At 35.5% G+C, this 19,197-nt stretch overlaps 3 protein-coding genes across 5 annotated transcripts in view; 1 reads left to right on the top strand and 2 right to left on the bottom strand.

The window, feature by feature from the left end:
- LOC147830931 (uncharacterized) overlaps positions 1 to 16,194 on the top strand; it is a 157,419-nt gene extending 141,225 nt beyond the window's left edge. Inside the window, exons 3-4 of the mRNA XM_087312493.1 lie at positions 14,470 to 14,545; positions 15,563 to 16,194. Of these exons, the coding sequence (XP_087168619.1) occupies positions 14,470 to 14,545; positions 15,563 to 15,579 (93 nt within the window). The 3' untranslated portion in view covers positions 15,580 to 16,194. The remainder of the gene's footprint in view (positions 1 to 14,469; positions 14,546 to 15,562) is intronic.
- Positions 1 to 19,197, bottom strand: part of banp (BTG3 associated nuclear protein) — a 419,239-nt gene that overhangs the window by 186,096 nt on the left and 213,946 nt on the right. The gene's annotated exons all lie outside the window — the stretch shown is intronic.
- znf469 (zinc finger protein 469) overlaps positions 1 to 19,197 on the bottom strand; it is a 467,804-nt gene that overhangs the window by 334,438 nt on the left and 114,169 nt on the right. The gene's annotated exons all lie outside the window — the stretch shown is intronic.

Genomic DNA, 19,197 nt, shown 5'->3' with positions numbered 1-19,197 from the left:
CTTTAGATGTGTGTGCTCTGCTCGTCTAGGCTAAGTGCACACACACAGCAGCATGTACAAATCAGATTATGAAAAATGATGAAGAGCATGCTTTTCCTTTTATCCTTTATTTTTAGTTTTTGTTTTTTTGTTTTTATTTACACATTTTTTTAAGTGGTGAGGACAATATTCACTGGTTCCCCCCTCCTGTATAATAATTAAATGTTACATTTTTAAGAACTTCACAAATAGCCTAAATAACACTTTTCAGTATCAGTGATAATATAAATAGTAACTAATAATAATAATAATAATAAGAAGAAGAACAAAAAATATTAGCCTATTGATAACAATATAAGTGAGATGTTGAGGAAAAAACAGCGTAGGCTACTAACTCTCCACTGTTTTTGGTTCATATTTTAAATTATTTGACAGAAAAGCTAACATGCTGACACATTGTCTGGATTAAGCAGACCTAGTTGGAGTTGCAATGTTTCCAGCAGCACTCAATACACGTTCAGACTTTCTATCGCAGTGCTTGTAGCGCAAATGCACAAATGCTTTTTCCTATGCTACATTTCTCGTCAATGTCTTCCATTTATCACTTTCTCTTTTGTATCTGGCCATTTTTAAATAGGGCTCTGTGATATCTGGCTGACAAAAAAATCAAAAAATAAATTTTAATTTTTATAATTTTATATATTTTTATTTTATTTTTTGTGCTCATAATATTGACTTTTGCAGTTTTTACCTTTTTATTATTCAGCTAAACTAAAAAACGAAAAACTTTCTCCAGTGGAAAAATATAATAGGGAATATTATGAAATTATTGATTGCCTTTTTTTAAAATTAAGAAAAGTCTTTACATGGAAAGGTCATATCACTTTCAATAGTCCACAATGATTCAAAGCAGCTACTGAAAGTTATACTCGCATGCAGTATATTGCCAGCATGTTGCTGTTAAATCATGTAGTTGTGTGATGTATAACCATGGTGTAAGTGCACACCTAAGGATTAACCTTTTTTCCAAGAAAGAGACTTTTAAACGATATTGATGAACAGTTGATATGATCTATTAAAAGTCAGTGATGCGAACAGTTAATCATCTTGTTTGCTTTCAGGCTCTAGCACTGGCAGAACAACCTACATGAGAAGAACATGGACAAAAGCAGACGTAAAGGCTGTAATGAGTTCAAAAGACTGATTATTATTATACACATTTTCATTTTTTTTTTCCTTGTCACAGAGTGACAATATTTAACCATTTTCAAACATGTAAATTTAAAAAAAAAAACATGGCCCAGGCCCATTTCTGTTCCATGCCAGTGCTTCACAGTCCATCATCACTCTAGGGTAGTCTCTACATTGCTCTACAGTTTGCCTCTGCTTCTCAACCCATGTCTGCCACTACTCCACAGTCTGGTACTGCTCCACAGTCCAGGTCCACGTCTGCTTCATGAGCCTGGGCAATACCCATCACAGAAAAACACATAACCCACAAATGCAGTCTCTCAGACTGAACATCTACAACAGTGTCGAGTAGCAAAAAGACATGTTTTTTGTTTTTTATTTACATGTTTGAAAATGGTCAAATATTGTCACTGTGACAAAAAAGTGAAAATGTGTATGATAATAATTAGTCACATTATAACACATTATATTACTGTCACATTACGAAATTTAGTTTTTAATCTGTTTTGTGTTCATATAATTCTGTATGTATCATTCAATTTGTGGAATCAAACTTTTATGTCTAGTTTTATCTTTTTTTCTTTTTATCTATCTTTTTATCTATTTTTATCCATCTATTTTTTGTTCTTGTCAAAGCGATAATAGTTGATGCATTTCATAATAAAATGTAGATACATGTTTAGTTCCCCTGCTGTTTTCCTGGACTTCAAAAATAAAATAAAAAAAGTTTTTTTTTTTATTTCTGTCATTGAGTGGCAATGTTTTGTATTTGACAGTATTCTAGTGCACTACCATGTTGTGTTCTAGTATAAATATTTAAATTTGAAAAATAATAATCTGTTGAACGACTTAATTAAATTTTAAAATACCATTAGTTTGTTTATAAGCTGTAATCATTCATTCATTCATTTTCTTTTCGGCTTAACCCCTTTATTTATCAGGGGTTTCCACAGTGAAATGAACCACCAACTTATCCAGAATATGTTTTACGTTGCGGTTGTTCTTCCAGCTGCAACCCATCACTGGAAAACACTCAATCACACACACTACGGACAATTTAGTGTATTCAATCCCCTGTACCGCTTGTCTTTGGACTGTGGGGGAAACCGGAGCACCCGGAGGAAACCCACTCCAACACAAAGAACATGCAAACTCCACACAGAGTTCACAGAGGGGAACATTTGTGTTCTGGCCAAGTGAAAGAATAAAATAATGAACATGTTATCGTACAGTTGTGCTTCTGGTTGTTCATGGTTGAAGGTTCTTTGCCAATTATGTTCTTTTTTTTATCTGAAGTTGCCTTTCAAAATATCTACTGTCCTATAAAATAAGAGCAAAGGCCCTTAAACAATTAACTCTTCATACTTTAATGTTAAAATGCTGTCTTTTTCAGGTTATTGTTCAACAGTACATTAAACAGATTGTTTAACTGATACAACACAATAAGCCTACAGAATTGTTAAATCAAAAGTGTATTATAAGCAAAATAGGATTTTGTCATTTAAGAAGTGACAGGCAGAACCTTAGCAACTGAGATGGGTTTAGCAGGGGTCTAGCTGAGAAAAGCCAGAGTCTGTTCTGTTGTCACCCTTACTGCAATAGCAGAATAGTGTGATATGTAAAATGTGTTAATCAGTCCTCTTAAACCATGAAGGGGCTAGGTTTGTGTGTAACATGTAAACAGACCTTGTAAACCATGATTTTGTCTGGCCCCATAAGCCTGTGAAATGTCACATAGTTAATTTGAGTGTGTTGTGAAACTAAAATTGCTGTTTTTAAGCGTTGTTTGCCTTTTGTAGCTCAAATAAAAATTTTTGGCACAAGTTTTATGTTCGTAGGATGTTGGCAAAGGTATGTCCCCGTAAACCACCAAAAAGTCACATTGACCTCATAAACCATGTATGCCTGTGTGTGTGTGTCTGTGTGTGTGTCTGTGTGTCTGTGTGTGTGTCTGTGTGTGTGTGTGTCTGTGTGTGTGTGTGTGTGTGTGTGTCTGTGTGTGTGTGTGTGTGTGTGTGTCTGTGTGTGTGTGTGTGTGTGTGTCTGTGTGTGTGTGTGTCTGTGTGTGTGTGTGTGTCTGTGTGTGTGTGTGTCTGTGTGTGTGTGTGTCTGTGTGTGTGTGTGTCTGTGTGTGTGTGTGTCTGTCTGTGTGTGTGTCTGTCTGTGTGTGTGTGTGTGTGTGTCTGTCTGTGTGTGTGTCTGTCTGTGTGTGTGTCTGTCTGTGTGTGTGTCTGTCTGTGTGTGTGTCTGTCTGTGTGTGTGTCTGTCTGTGTGTGTGTCTGTCTGTGTGTGTGTCTGTCTGTGTGTGTGTCTGTGTGTGTGTCTGTCTGTGTGTCTGTCTGTGTGTCTGTGTGTGTGTCTGTCTGTGTGTCTGTCTGTGTGTCTGTCTGTGTGTCTGTCTGTGTGTCTGTCTGTGTGTCTGTCTGTGTGTCTGTCTGTGTGTCTGTCTGTGTGTCTGTCTGTGTGTCTGTCTGTGTGTCTGTCTGTGTGTCTGTCTGTGTGTCTGTCTGTGTGTCTGTCTGTGTGTCTGTCTGTGTGTCTGTCTGTGTGTCTGTCTGTGTGTCTGTGTGTGTCTGTGTCTATTTACATATTATGGTTTTATTTAATCTGAAATGTTCTATTTATTTATTTATTTATTTATTTATTTATTTATTTATTTATTTTTTGTTTTACTTATTTTTGTTTGTTTATGGTTTAAGCATCCAAAAAATTAATTATTTACACATTGTTTTATCTATTCCTAAAGTCCAAATATTTGATTTTATTTATTTATTTATTTGTTTGTGTGTACACACTGTTTCAGTTATTCCTAGTCCAGATATTTATTTATTTATTTATTTATTTATTTATTTGTTGATTTATTTATTTATTTGTGTTTAAACATTGTTTTGTTTATTCCTTAAGTCCAAATACTTATGATTTTATTTTATTATTTATGTATTTGTTTGCTGACACATTCTGTTTTACTAATTCCTGAAGTATTAAACAAACAAATATATAAATAACTACTGTTCCAATTACTATGAACATTTATGTGAAGCTGTTTTGAAAATCTACATTTTAAAAGCGCTATACAAATAAAGCTGAATCGAACTGAATTTAATATTTACATGTTCTTTTTTAGTTATTCCTAAAGTCCAAATATTTATTTATTTATTTATTTATTTGTGTACACATTCTGTTTCAGTTATTCCTAAAGTCCAAATATTTATTTATTCATTAATTTATTTATTTGTTTGTTTACACACTCCATTACTGCTAAAATCATAAATCCATTCAGCAAATTTTTATTATACAGTTTTAGTTATTTAAAAAATACAAATTTTTCATTGATTGATTGATTTACACGTTCTGTTTTAAGTACTCCGAAAATCCAAATCATTATAAATAAATAATTTATTATTAAATAATTATTTATCTACACATTGTTTTATTTATTCCTAAAGTCCAAATATCGCGCAACTGAAGCGTTACTGGGTTACTGAAAATTAAAAGTCCTGTACATACCCAATTTTATTGGTGATTTCTAATATGAAACTTCATAGTAAGTTTGGAAAGCAATTTTTATGGGAATCTTTCCTATTCAAACTGAATGCCTCAGCATACTGCCTGATACGGCCACCGGATGACATAACTTGCCTTAAAGCATTGGTCAAACTTAATTCCTGGAGAGCCGCAGTTCTGCACAGTTATGCGCCAACCCTAATCAAACACAGCTGATCCAAATAATCGAGCCGTTCAAAAGAGTCATGAACACCTTGATTACTTGGATCAGCTGTGTTTGATCAGGGTTGGAGCAAAACTGTGCAGAACTGCGGCTCTCCAGGAATTGAGTTTGAGACCTATGCCTTAAAGAGACTTTGCATAAAGTGACTCTAGAGATGATATTTTCCACATCACATGAGTCATTGGGCCCTAACAATGGCATAAAGGTTACAGCTCGAGTCAGATGAAGACTCTGGTCTCAGCCTGGCAGGAGCCGGTTCTGTCAGGTGCCTGTCACTAAGAGCTGAGGGCCTCAGCCAATCAGCCAGAGCACAAAGAGGACCAGTGTGTCCTTCCATTGATGGGGTGGTGTTGAAAGATGGAGATAGCAACCAAACAGACCGTCTTTCACAGCCCGACCAAGACCACGGGCCATCAAATGAGTCAACACCTCCAAGCTTTGGCATGGACAGTAGAGCTCCCCAAACTGGAGCTTTCATGACAAAACCCCACAAAAAAAGCTTTAACAATTGCGCGTGTGTCCAGCTGTAAGACATCTGTTATATTTGGATGAGAAAGAAAATAGCTGTAGTTACATTCGAGGAGCTGGACGGATCAAATGTGATTATTTTCCAGTGTGTGACAGAGGTGGGTCTCTGGAACACTACCGTTTTCTCTTCTCACAAAAGTAAAAAAAAAACATCATTCGGTTCCAGTAATGGCTGACGCTCTGCCAAACCGTTTTGATAGACTTAAAAGCAACTCTCTAAATGCCTAATTGTGCAATTAAAGGGACAATGGCGAATAAGAGGATCCAAGATAAAGACGATCAAACTTATTTTTTTCCAAAACGCAGGTTAAAAAGACAAGAGCCAAGACTTCGTGTTAACAGATTTTATACCGTTTGAGAGGGAAAAAAACGTTGCCATGACTTTTCGATAATATAAAACTTACCGCTAAAGAAGGATAGTGTAAACACCGATGACTGTTTAAAATATGGACGATGCAACAGCACCTTTTCCCATTGAACAATTTGAAGGCAAAACGCCTCTGTGATGAGCACAAACTGTCGCAAAAGACTGCTGAAATTGGAGCCTGGGCATGCGCAGAAGAACTGCCTGATGGAGCACGAGGAGGAGCCACAGAATCAAGCTTCCAACCAAAAGCTTGTACGTCAAATCAACCACGCCCCCCCCCCCCCCCCCAACTTCTCATTGACCGCCGGTATCTGCATTATATCAAAGGCTCGCTAATGTAAATATAAGCACTTACATTTAAAAACACGTAATGATATACGATTTAAAAACTGTGTGATGCAAGCTGTTATAAAGTTAATAAAAACAATATATGTTGGACTGCAGGAATAAATGATCTTTAATACACTCTAGCCTGAGTAAGACCAATATGAGCACAATAAATAAATAAATAAATCTTATAAAAGGGTTGTTAACCCTAAAATAACACTTTAAATAATATAACACAACATAAACAACACATACATTTTTAGAAAGGTTTTTTTTTTTAATTAGCAATCAACCAGACCCAAAATACAGCCTACACACCATAGATAACGAATTACCAAGTGGGAAAAATTGTGCATTTAAAAGATAAAAGACAGCAAGATTTCCAAATATCAATAGGATATTAACATATCCCATTCCTGCACTATATAAAATAATCCTCATCAATTTTTACAATAAACTTCGCAGTGTTAATACATCAGCTGCTGAACATCACTTGTACATTGTTTATCATTTTTTGTCTCTGTTATCGTTTGGTTTATTTGATGCCTTCAATAATAACTTAAATAACTTATCCTTCTAATTTTTCCAAACTTTTACAAAAACTCTCCTCCTTTCCCATGGCTGTTGCAATTTCTAGGCAAGAATTACTGGCCATCTGGTTAACCCTATGATCACGCATTGATATATTTATAATATATAATAATAAAAATCTCTTCTAAGTTTTTCATATTCAACTCAAACCAAACACGCCACTGTGCAAACTGTTCACTAAAGTTTAAAAAAAATGTGCACTCCGCCAGCCAAAATCATGTCATGCGCACCCAAAGTGAACCTCCACAAACACAGCGATGACATCATATTTCCTGCGCGCACTTAACCCTGGGTTATACCCGACGAATCTGCTAGTCTGCTTAAGGCATATATACGAGCAATATCACGTGAGTAGCAGGATGTTATTTTTGCGTATCACCACGGGTGGGGGCAAGCAATATCATATGAGTAGAAGTACCGTATGGCTGTATATCGGCACAAATAAGAGGCAAGCGTTGACAAGGCCACAGGCCGAGTGCCTTAGACGAATGTAATATTGCATTTGTACAACATTGACAAAATAATAGTGTATATAAAAAAAAGAAGATCAAACACGGAGAGAAAAAAAAATACCAACTACTTTTTTTTGCCATTCATGCAATTCAGCTGCCAGTTAAAACAGCACAAACCGCTGCCGGCTCACAAAGATCACTTTAGAATTAGTATTTGATGATTTTTGATGCAGAACGAATTACTATGCGGCCTCTGTGGCCATCCTGTGGCAGAACATCAATCGTCAGTTCCTTAGCTCTGCTGATGGCCACCAAAGCGGTAAAATCTGAATTAATAAACTGCGTAGTTGCAATCTAAACAACTACATCCTCGCCTAAAAAGCCTCAAAAGTACATTATGTTGTACAACAGCTGCAATATTTGTCAAACTGTAGTAAACTTACTCATCTGCTCATGTCGGTGCTGTACAGACAGAACTGTTTGAAGTGAAAGATGCATAAATGACATTTTGGGTGAACTACTTTTAATCTGCATGTCGGCTGCGCCACATAATTTGGATTTGGCACAGATGTTTTACAAAACTATTTCTGTTGCCCTATTACGATTTATACACAGTTACTAATTTTGTTGTGTAATTCTCCTATCACAAGATAGGGTTTAGGGTTAGGATTAAGGCCAAAAAACATACAGCGCACATATTGATATGTCTGAGAAAATCAAATAAACACCTTGGTTATCTGAGGACAGTAAACGTATGTATGTACACACACTATAGTACTGTTATACTCCATAGGACTCATTATAAAAGCCTGCAACTATTTTGTACAGACCTATCTAAAGGGTTAATGCTGCCAATTGATGATCAACAGTATACAGTAAAACCCAACAGTGAACTCCATCAAATGAAATGTGTGTAGTTAACTCAAAATTGACTGAAAGCTAATTCTACTCATATGAAAAGAGTTTTGAACTCAGTGTTGAAGGTAATGGGATAATTAAACACCTCATTACTTCAACTTAAATGGAGTAAGTTTACGGTACTCGTATACATTAGTTTTTCAATTCAAATGGTTTGTAGAAATCGGTTTCCTCACACAGTTTGAGTTGCTTTAACTTATTTGGTTTTACAGTTCTCAGTTGGTTTGAGTTCTCTTCATTTATTGGGTTTTACTGTGCTCAGATTGCTTGGTTTACTCGTATAGATTCAGTTTACAGTACTCATTAAGATTAGTTTTTAAACTTAAATGGTTTGTTGCAATCAGTTTACTCAAATGGTTTCAGTTACCTTAACTTTTTGGGTTTTACAGTGTAGAAATAATTAATTTGACCTCTTCCCAGAGAAATTTGGGTGAAAAAAGCTATTTAAAAAATGTTGCTATAATGAAAGTCAACGGGCCAAAAATCAACCACCAACATAAAAGGTGAATAAATATGAACAAAACACAAGGGGTTAAAGGGAAAGTTCATGCACAAATGCATCTTTTATTATTATTTATTATTCATCTCCATCATTTAACCTTCCTCTTATATTTATGCAGTATGCAAATTAAACAAGAAAGAAAATATCCTTTAAAATAACAAACATATGGCCACAAACAAACACCTGAAAAGCGAAATTAGCATCCATTAAATAAGCAACGAGTTGTGCCACAACGGTCCGCTTTCCACAGATTTATTTTGCAGCACCACCCAAATCTTAAAAGCTCATAAAGATGAGGTAGAAGATAAATTGTTCATTGTTTCGGAAGCATTTGGCAAACAGGTCAGGGAACGGAGACACCGCATTCCCCCCTGGGAAACTCAAAAAAGCAGAGCATATAAAAGTACCCCCCTTTTTCCGTCTTCCAGCTTTCGGAAACAAGTTTCCCTTTCATAGGAATTTATCTGCAATGCAAAGCAAAGAAATGAACACCCCAGTGTCAAGACATAAGCAAATATGTCATGAGTTATAGGACGGTAGATAGATATTATGCAGGAGCTCTGTATAATTATATTTCAAATGGTCTGGGATGATTGACGGAAATGTCATGAGGTTTTGATAAAGGCTTTGGTTTGTGGACAGGAAATGAACCCTGAGGTTGGATACAGTCATATGATTTTTTTCTGGTAAACATTAACCATTATGTGCTTTAATTTGAACCCTAAGGCGACCCTAACGCTAACCTTTACCATATAAACCTAGACAGCCTCAAATAGCTGATCAACCTTCATTTACGAGTGGAAATATAACGCATGAGTAACAGACAGCAGAGACATTTGCTGCTGGGGAAAAAAAGGAGAGGAAATATAGCATGTCAATAAGCAGTGATATCCACCAGACCAGAGCACATATGGAACAAAATACTATAGATCAGCTGTAATCTAAATCCCTGTTGACAAGAAAGATCTTGCACTTATACAATAAAGTGACTAGAGGGCAGGAACTTGTTTTTAATGAAGGGTCGGTTTTGACATATCGCAGGTGAAGTCTAGAAGATTAATTTCCATGGGAAGTACACAGTACACAGTGCATTTTCTCTGTTGGAACCTTCTAAAAAGTGAACTTCTGGATAAATTAATGCAAATCATAGTAGATGGACAAAAGTATGGCTTGATTTAACACAATGATCAAAATGATTTTTGCACTTCATATTCAGTCATTTTCCCTTCACAAGTCTAAAAGTCTGTCAATATTAAATTAATACAATTAAAAAATCAATACATTCATTCATTCCCTTTTCAGCCTAGTCCCTTTATTGATCTGGGGTTGCCACAGCTGAATGAACTGCAAACTTATCCAGCATATGTTTTACACAGCAAATGCCCTTTCAGCTGCAAGCCATCTCTGGGAAACATCCATACACACTCATACGTACAATTTAGCCTACCCAATTCACCTGTATCTCATGTCTTTGGACTGTGGGGGAAACAGAAGCACCTGGGAGGAAACCCACGCAAATGTAAGGAGAACATGCAAACTCCACACAGAAATTCTAACTGACCCAGCCGAGGCTCGAACCAGCGACAGCACTACCTACTGTGCCACTGCGTCGCCCATATTCAACACATTTAAAAATAAAATAAACAAATAAATAAACAAACAAACAAACAAACAAACAAAGAAATAAAGAAATAAATAAATAAATAAATAAATAAATAAATAAATAAATAAATAAATAAATAAAATTTGGGACAGGGGTACATACAAAAACAAACATTTTGTAATTAAAATGTTAAATAAAATAAAATTCAAATTGTATCTTTTTAAAAAAAAAAGTCGTCAATTGAATGGTCAGTCATGGCTCTTTAAACGCTCTATTAATATGCAGTTTTGTCTATCAAACTTCAAATGGTCAACATTAAATACGGTTGTTAACAGTAAACTCCTCTTCTGTTTCTGTTTTTGAAAATAGGCTCATTTTACAAGTCACCAAGAGTTAAGAGGTAGAGTTAAAACATTGTTTTAATTCATTCAGCTAATATCCAGGTCTGGCAAGAGCTCTTTTAGCTTAGCATAGCATAAATAATTGAATGGGATTAGACCGTTAGCATCTTGCCCAAAAATAAAATCTAAATCGTTTTGATAATTTTCCTATTGAAAGACTGACAGAAAATGAAAAGTTGCTAATTTCTAGGTTGATATGGTTAGGTACTATACTCTTATTCTGTCAGCAAAGTCCCTTGATTATTATGCCCGAATGACAGCCACAATGCTTTAAAAGTTCCTCAAGTTTGTGTTTGTTGAGCATCAGTTAAGACAAAGTTAGCACCTTCCAGCTTTAATTGTGGGGAAAACTGAATAATTTTGAACTTTTGTCTGCTAATTTCATTTTACGGGTTTAAAGAATTTTTGGGGCAGCTCAAAATCGGTGATGTATCGCTAACCTGCTAGTGGAGTGATGACGCGCTGGTTTCTTATTATTATTTATAGTTTTCTCATCCTATGAAAATATCCTGCTTCTTAATTATTCATGAGAGCATGTGCTTTCTGAAGGCAAGGCAGAACTGCCAAGCCGTGAGACCCAATGACTGTGTGAGGCCGCCTCAGTGTATGGCAAGCAGTATTTAGCTGTTCATGCAGGGTTGTAACTTTGTGTTTGTCTCCATAATTCGTGGGGTTTGTTGCATGTGTTTCCCCACGACGCTGTCAGGGCTGAAACAGCGAAGCTGTTGGTTTGCAGCAAGCATTTTTGTCAGGAGAGCTGTAGGAGAGTTGGAGAACGACAGACTTTGGCTTTTATCAGTTGAGTTTGTTACCATTCAGACACATACCTATATCCGTGTTGTAGTGTGAAATTTTTTTGATTACCGCCTGAGTTATTGGTTGGGAAACACAGGGCATGAGACAGGCTGCACTGCTCCACGGTGTCTGCGTTCAAACCCGGAGATTGAGGAGGAGAGACGTCCTCCTTATTTATAGTGTTGACATGATTATCTTTATAATGATATAACAAATTGTGGTTATGTGCATATGAAATTACGAATAACATGTAGCAGGGCATTAAATTACTTACTGTTTATTTCTTTGCATTTTAACTTTGTAAACTTTAAAATCATGCGTCTCCTCACAGTGTGTGCGTTTTATTTTGTGAGCCAATTGACAACAGTTGTTTATTCGCTCCCCTTTTTCTCCCCTCAGAAAAAAAAAATCTGAGGTGGACTTAAACCTAAAAGAGGGGAGTTTCATTGCCCTTTCAGAAAGAAAATAATCAAAACTATGTTTATGGCCAGCCAGACCAGGAGACCAGTTGAATTGATTCAAAAATAGTAAAACTCAAATTTTGATCTTGTCAGTTTTTAACCACTTTCTAGAGCTTGCCAAAAAGACATTTGATTGAATTGCTTTTGTGCAGTTTGATTCAACACACTTTCAGACAACAGACCTAATTCTTAAACATCACTGGAAATGTGAAAGGATTAAAGCAACGTCATCTGAAACTGCAAGTTTGGTTTTAAAGCAGACAGAAAAATGAAAAAAAAGCACTCACTAGTCCTGATTCACCCACAAACCCACAATAACTGGCACAGTTTTATCACTTTCTGTATCATTTTACACTGTGTCCTCGTGTTCATACAGTACAGTATGTGAATTGTGCAAACCTATTTTACAATATTACCTTAAAAAATCTAAAAAGTCTTATTTAGTACATTCACCCATAAAGCTTCATCCAAAGGAAATCAGGAAAGTGGACAAAGGAGATGGATTTAAATGCCAGAGGCCTGATTGATAAACCATGCACATGGACAGATTTGATCTTTGTGTGTGTGTGTGTGTGTGTGTGTGTGTGTGTGTGTGTGTGTGTGTGTGTAAATCATGCCAGCACTCAGATTTATAAAAGTGGTCCTTAACGTGGAAAAGTGCTTAGCGCCACATTAGTTTCAGAGCAGATGTACACACTTTTCCTTGTGGAAAACCACATTTCAACATGGCAATGAGGTGCTACATACATGGTTTTACCTACAATTATGGCCTAAAAGTATAATACTATGAATGACAATGTGTAATATGAATAAAAATGTCAGAATATTTCAAATGTTATCGTTTTATTGAGCAAAATGCTACTACATAATTTCCTCAAAGTGACGAATCTATCATGACTCCAATCTTTTGAAGCAATAGATATGAATCTTTCAATTCATGTGTGCATCAAACATTGATCTAAATATGTATCTGTCTAGATGTTACTTGCAGGTGCAGGTTCAAAAAAGTAGCTTTTTAAACTTCTGGATTTATTTTGGATTGACAATAAAACCAATTATGGTTCGTGGATCAGTAGGTATCGGGCTGCAAAAGAAATCATGAATTATTTTCATTTTATTTATTATCTGAGTGTGAACGGTCTTTATTTTAAAAAATCTTTTATTTTGAAAAATGACTGGGCTATCTCGGTTACATCTCAGGTCACTTGAGCACCAACATATAACCCACAAGCTAGCAAAATGAGTAAGAAACAGACGTGTTTGGAAAGTTTCTTTGCGATGGGGAAAAGGCCCAGTGAAGGACCTAACGGCCCATTTGTCAATACATCAGGTCAATCCAACATGTCTGTGCAAAAAGATCAACAGATGGAGATCGCAAATGAAGGCGGCCTTTCACATATCATGTCTTTTCTGCGCACATGTTAGTTATTTCCAGACGCAACGCGTGGTGTGTGTAAACAAAAAATAAATAAAAATAAATAAATATATATATATATATGTATATATATATATATATATATATATATATATATATATATATATATATATATATATATATATATATATATATATATATAGAGAGAGAGAGAGAGAGAGAGAGAGAGAGAGAGAGAGAGAGAGAAAAGAAAGAGAGAGAGAACTATATTTGTTGTATTGCAACTAAAAAAGTACCACAGAGAGTTAATTCAATTTCTTCCCTATATTATTGCTCAAAAACACTAGAGTATTTGAAATATTTTAAATAGTGCATTTACATTAACCTACTACCCATTTCGGTAACACTTTATAATAACTACACACTATAAATAATTTATTAAGCATTAGCAAATAGTGAATTCATTATCTGTTAAGCATTAACTCTACATTAATAAGCGTTAGTAAGCAGTTTATAACTGCAGCTACAAAATTCTCTATTCTTGACTTACAAACATATTTATAATGTGCTTAATAATTGTACTTTCATACTTTGTAAATGATTTATTTTTCATTACTTAATTATCGCATTATTTACAAACCAGTTGTATTTAATAGTTGAGGGTTTTTAGGATCATTCAAAATGAGTTAGTAAATGATTAATAAACTATTAAAATCAACATTCATATATCTTATTATATGATATGTGTATATATATATATATATATATATATATATATATATATATATATATATATATATATATATATATATATATATAGTCTATTAGGAGTGCAATCTGACACATTAACTATGACAAATCATAAAAGTAAAGCTTTTATTTTAATCTCGTCAAGACAAGCTCTAAAACAGAAATAAACGGTAGAGATCAAAAGGAAGGTTGTATAACTTTTTTTTTTAATTCACAATCTTGTACCTTACTCAGGACACACGTTAGGGCTTCCACTACCGCAAAACATCCAACACACGGATTGCCATAAAACTTGTCAAAGCGTTTTCTATCGTCAACAGCAGGGAAAGAGTTTTAAACACGCTTCATAAAACCAGCCATACATGTAAATCAAAAACAATGTCCTTCAATTCGGTCACATCCAGCGGCCACGATCCTTGATCTCCATCACTGTAATGTACTTGCTTTTTTGTCTGTTCCATTGCTCCGTTTGTTAAATGTTTGCTCCCACTTTCTTTTGCAGTCTGAAGCGCATCAAATGCACAAAACGCCCAATCCGTCGCAAGATGTCGAACCACATCTTTGCACTGACTTCACAGGTAAATCTCTTCTTACTGCACATGCTGCAAAACAACCCCCCCCCCCCTTCCCCCCCCCCCCCCCCCCAAGTAATTTAATGATCGTGAGGGCGCAGGTGAGACGTAATTTTTCGAAAGACACTCAAATCCATCATGCAGTCTCTCATACAGCATATAGCGTCTGTAAGTCATGTAATACATTTAATTGCAAAGTGAAATAAATATAATTTGATTATATAGTTTGGAATTGGATGTTTTATAAGATTGACATTTTTGCAATAAATTTTGCGTGTAAATTAACAATTTTGCAGGATCAACTAAAATTTGCGACTTTTTGTTCATTCTGCCTGATTCAGCGATTGTAAAAAAACTAGGCGGTCTGCCTAACACTCTGGGTTACATTGTCACAGTACGTTGCACGGAATTAGTATGACTAGAAAACCCTGACCATATATTAAAACATCATTGTCCATCTCACTAACATTTTTCTTTATTTAAAACGCCACGTCTTTCTGCAAACCTCTGATTCACCGAACACGCCAATACCATTGAGTCAGTTCTGATTCAGTACCGCATCAGATCTGCTCTGTTCTCTCTGCATCCCCCATAAAAGCTCTCCAGAACTGTTCGTCTCAAAGTAATGAAGTGGAAGTGTTCAAAGAGTGTGTGACAGCTAAAAGATTGCCGCGTCCCATCCAAATCTCCCCATGCCTCTTGACCCAACGCAGAGCTGCTTTTGCGAAAGGGAGCACTTTAAAATGTATCCATTTCAGCACGGCTGTTGTCCAAAAGTCTACGCGAATAAAAAGAAAAACACAATCATTATTGCTCTCACGTTTCCATACGCAACTGGCCGGGCCGTGACCGCTCGGCTGACAATTAGGCCCATAAATCTTTGACAAGAATGGGACCGAAAGCAGTTTGCAACTTTATGGCCTTATTTTCCACATCCAAACGCCTCCAGCGCAATGCAAACTTCGCAAATGATGAAATACTCAAATGTAGGGTTCTTAGCATCCCCTGTTTTCTTTTGGACAGAAATGCCTTTCGATTGATCGAATGAAGTCACGAGCCAAAGGAAAGCACCAGACCGAAGAAGAGCTGCTGTTTGGGGATCTCGCTATTGGACTGGACAAGATCTTTAGAAGCTGGAATAAGATGCTGGATCGAGTTGAGGCGATTTATTGGAACAGGCAAGGACAGGTCTAAAGCTGCAGCGCCGAAGGAGCAAGCGTGTTGTTTTGGAGACTCCAGCCGTGATGGATGTTAAAGCGGGTAAGGACTCGCTTCGAGAAGATAAGAATCAAACACTCAGCCCATAACAGCCCAGAGCAGCATCAGAAGCAGGACACAAGACCTTCAGATGAGCGTCCAAGCTCTCGCACACTGACGAGGTGTGATAAATAATCAAAAGCACGCTGTGATGTAATTCAAATGAAGTATACTAGAATTTGAGATCAAACATTTGTAGCAAACATTAAAATGAGCACCTGGTGTAATGTCTTCCTTTGCTCATATTGTACAAAATAAATGCACTGATCAGAGACTGTTGACTCGGTTGCTATATTCAAGCCTTTTAATCAGCTAAAAAGCAACAAAAAAATAAATGCTACTAATTACAAGCAGACTTTCAAAGTAAAGATGTTGTTGTCTGAACTCATTGACGCACTTGTGAAACAAAACAGACCGCTTATTTTGTTTGCAAAGCTTTTTCAAAATAAAAATGAGAGATGGTCATTTTACTTGTATAGTAAAGAGCCATCTTAAACCCAAAGACCACACAACTAAATACATACAGTTGACGTCAGAATTATTAGCCCCGCTGAATTATTAACCCCCGTTTATTGTTTTGCCCAATTTCTGTTTAATGGAGAGTAGATTTCTACAACACATTTATAAACATAAGTTTTAAAACTCATTTCTGATTTATTTTATCTGACAGTAAATAATATTTGACTAGATATTTTTCAAGACACTTTTATACAGCATAGTGACATTTAAAGGCTTAATTAGGTTAATTAGTTTAACTAGGCCAGCCTGATCTCATGAGAAAACGTAAGTATTGTACGTTTGCCAGTTTAGTTGTATGAAATTGGAGGATTTTTTTTTAAAAAAGGGCGTGGCACCTAACCCCACCCCTAAACCCAACTGTAATTTGGGGATGAGCATATCATACTAAATTGTACAAATTAGATTATATGAATTTATACGAATTAGCCACTTAATTAAAAAAATTACAAATTGCTGTTAGATTGTGCTGACTAGGCAGGTTATGGAAATTAGGCAAGTTTATTGTATAACGATGGTTTGTTCTATAGACTATCAAAAAAATATATAGCTTAAAGAGGCGAATAATTTTGACCTTAAAATGGTGTTTAAAAAAATAAGAACTGCTTTTATACTAGCCTAAATAAAACTAAAAGACTGTCCAGAAGAAAAAAAAAATCATATCAGACACACTGTGAAAACGTCCTTGCTCTGTTAAACATAATTTGGGAAATATAAAAAATAAATAAAAATAAATAAATAAAATAAAAAAAAAAAAAAAAAATCAAAGGTGGGCTAATAATTCTGACTTCAACTGTATAAACACGTATACATACAACACTTTTGTCTGGTTCTTGAATCTATAACACCACTCGTCCAGCCTCTTCACCCTTGTGTATTACTCCACCCACATACAGTGACAAGCAGAGGACACACTACAGTGACAGATATTGCAGCTGTTGAACTACGATGTTTTTTGAGGCTTTTTTTTAGTCGAGATTGTTGTTGTTAAGACTGCAACCATGCAGTTTATTTAAGGATAGTGCCTATTTTAAAAATACTTATAATATTATAATATTTGAGAGACAGTGCATTGGTGGCCATTAGCCTGTCACTGAGCAGATCAAAGATGGCTGACGTTGTACTTTCACAAGATGGGGTCAGAGACTGCATAATAAGCCTTTAGAGGAGGAAAAACAAACTACAGCTGATAAAATCGTTATTATACTAGTAAGTGACTTTTTAAGTCGAGCTCTCTTTTTTGTATGTTGTAGTGCTGTATTTCCACCATAGTACTGTGTGGAGTGTGAGATGGGACTCGCTAATTAGGAATGTATTTTGTGTTGGCCACTCTTTGTATAGCCCCGAGTTACTTTTTGGTTGGCCATCTGTTTCTAACGCATCTCATGTTTTCGTTACAGCAGACTTGTTCAGTGAACAGAAAGAAAGAAAAAATGCCTGCATGTTTAGCGTTTTTGCTAAACATTTGCTATAAATAATAATAAAACGTATGCAATCTGCACTCCGAAATAAAGGTAAAAGACTGCCATCTGGTGGTTCTAAGAGAACATTTATTGATTTATTGATTTATTGATGAACTTTAGATACAAACGGGTGCATGCACATATTCGACTTTTTTTAAAATAAAGGATAATAATTTATGCAGTCATGCACGTTTTGATCACTAATATGCTGGTGATTGACACCTTTACCGATATCAAAATGCTTTTAAGATGTAAAATTTATTTATACAGTTCCTTACACAGATAAAAAAAAAAAAAAAGTAGTAGGCCTATACTATAATAAATCTTCTCTAAATGTAGAACTAAATACATTGATATGCATTGAAATGCATAATGTGAGTGTAAAGCCTGCAGTACAAAACAAACATGGAAAGTTATTGCCATGTTTAAAACATCGTTTTAAGCAAATCGTTGCACTGCTGATCATGATTTCAAGGACACACGCAGCGATCTATGATCAGTTCATCCAGACATTTTAATCTGATTCGCAAACTTGTTTGAAGAACCAAATTAGCCAGAGATCAGTTATCAAGATGAACAGATCCAAAATCTGCTAAATCATCTTGGACTATTTAAGCAAGGTACGAAGAACGTACCTCAGGTATTGAAAAAATATATCAATCTGTTTTGTACTTTAAATGAGGAAAATAAATATGCATTATGGATGTGACCAAGTTTTACAGAATTTACAGTCTAAAACGTACTTTGTACAAATTCTGTGAATTAAATTGCACAACCCAAAATAAATGATCATGAAAAGGATACGAGTCAGCTCACTATAAAACAAAAACGATTATTATTATTATTTTTTCACATTTGTAAGGAAAAAGCATCATTACGGATGTGACTGATGTGAAATTGCCACTTGTACGACTTTGGTAAATCAAATATAATAGTTTGAAAACAGACATTTGAGTATGTGTAAAGTACTGTAAAATACTTGCTTACACAATAAAATTAGAAACAGTTTCCATATTTTGGTGAAAACAATTCTTTCCATGGCAGGGTTGATATTTGCATGAAATTGCTCTTCTATTAATAACAGCTGGCGCCTCCTCTGCAAAATTACTAATGAAGGTGATCCTACACTAAGAAAGAATTAATGGTAAGAGATCGGTCACTGGGGTGGTACCTTTTTAAAAAGGTACCACCTCTTTTACATCAGGAGTACATACTAGTATCTAAAAAGTACAACAGTGTATCTCTTAAAAATTTTAGGTACAAATATATGCTTTCAAATTTAGACCCTTTTGGTACAAATGTGTATCTTTTGAAAAAGGTACCACCCCAGTGACTGCTCTTGTACCTTTATATCGGAGAATGTAGGGTGATTTCTGTTAACTTACATTATGGACTTGCAGTATGGAAGCTTGATCTCCTCTC

The sequence above is a fragment of the Danio rerio genome, chromosome 25 (genome assembly GCF_052040795.2).
Source record: "Danio rerio strain M-AB ecotype USA chromosome 25, GRCz13ab, whole genome shotgun sequence".
Taxonomy (NCBI): domain Eukaryota; kingdom Metazoa; phylum Chordata; class Actinopteri; order Cypriniformes; family Danionidae; genus Danio; species Danio rerio.
Note: the sequence above shows the minus strand (reverse complement) of the source record. Positions and strands in the feature narration are given on the sequence as shown.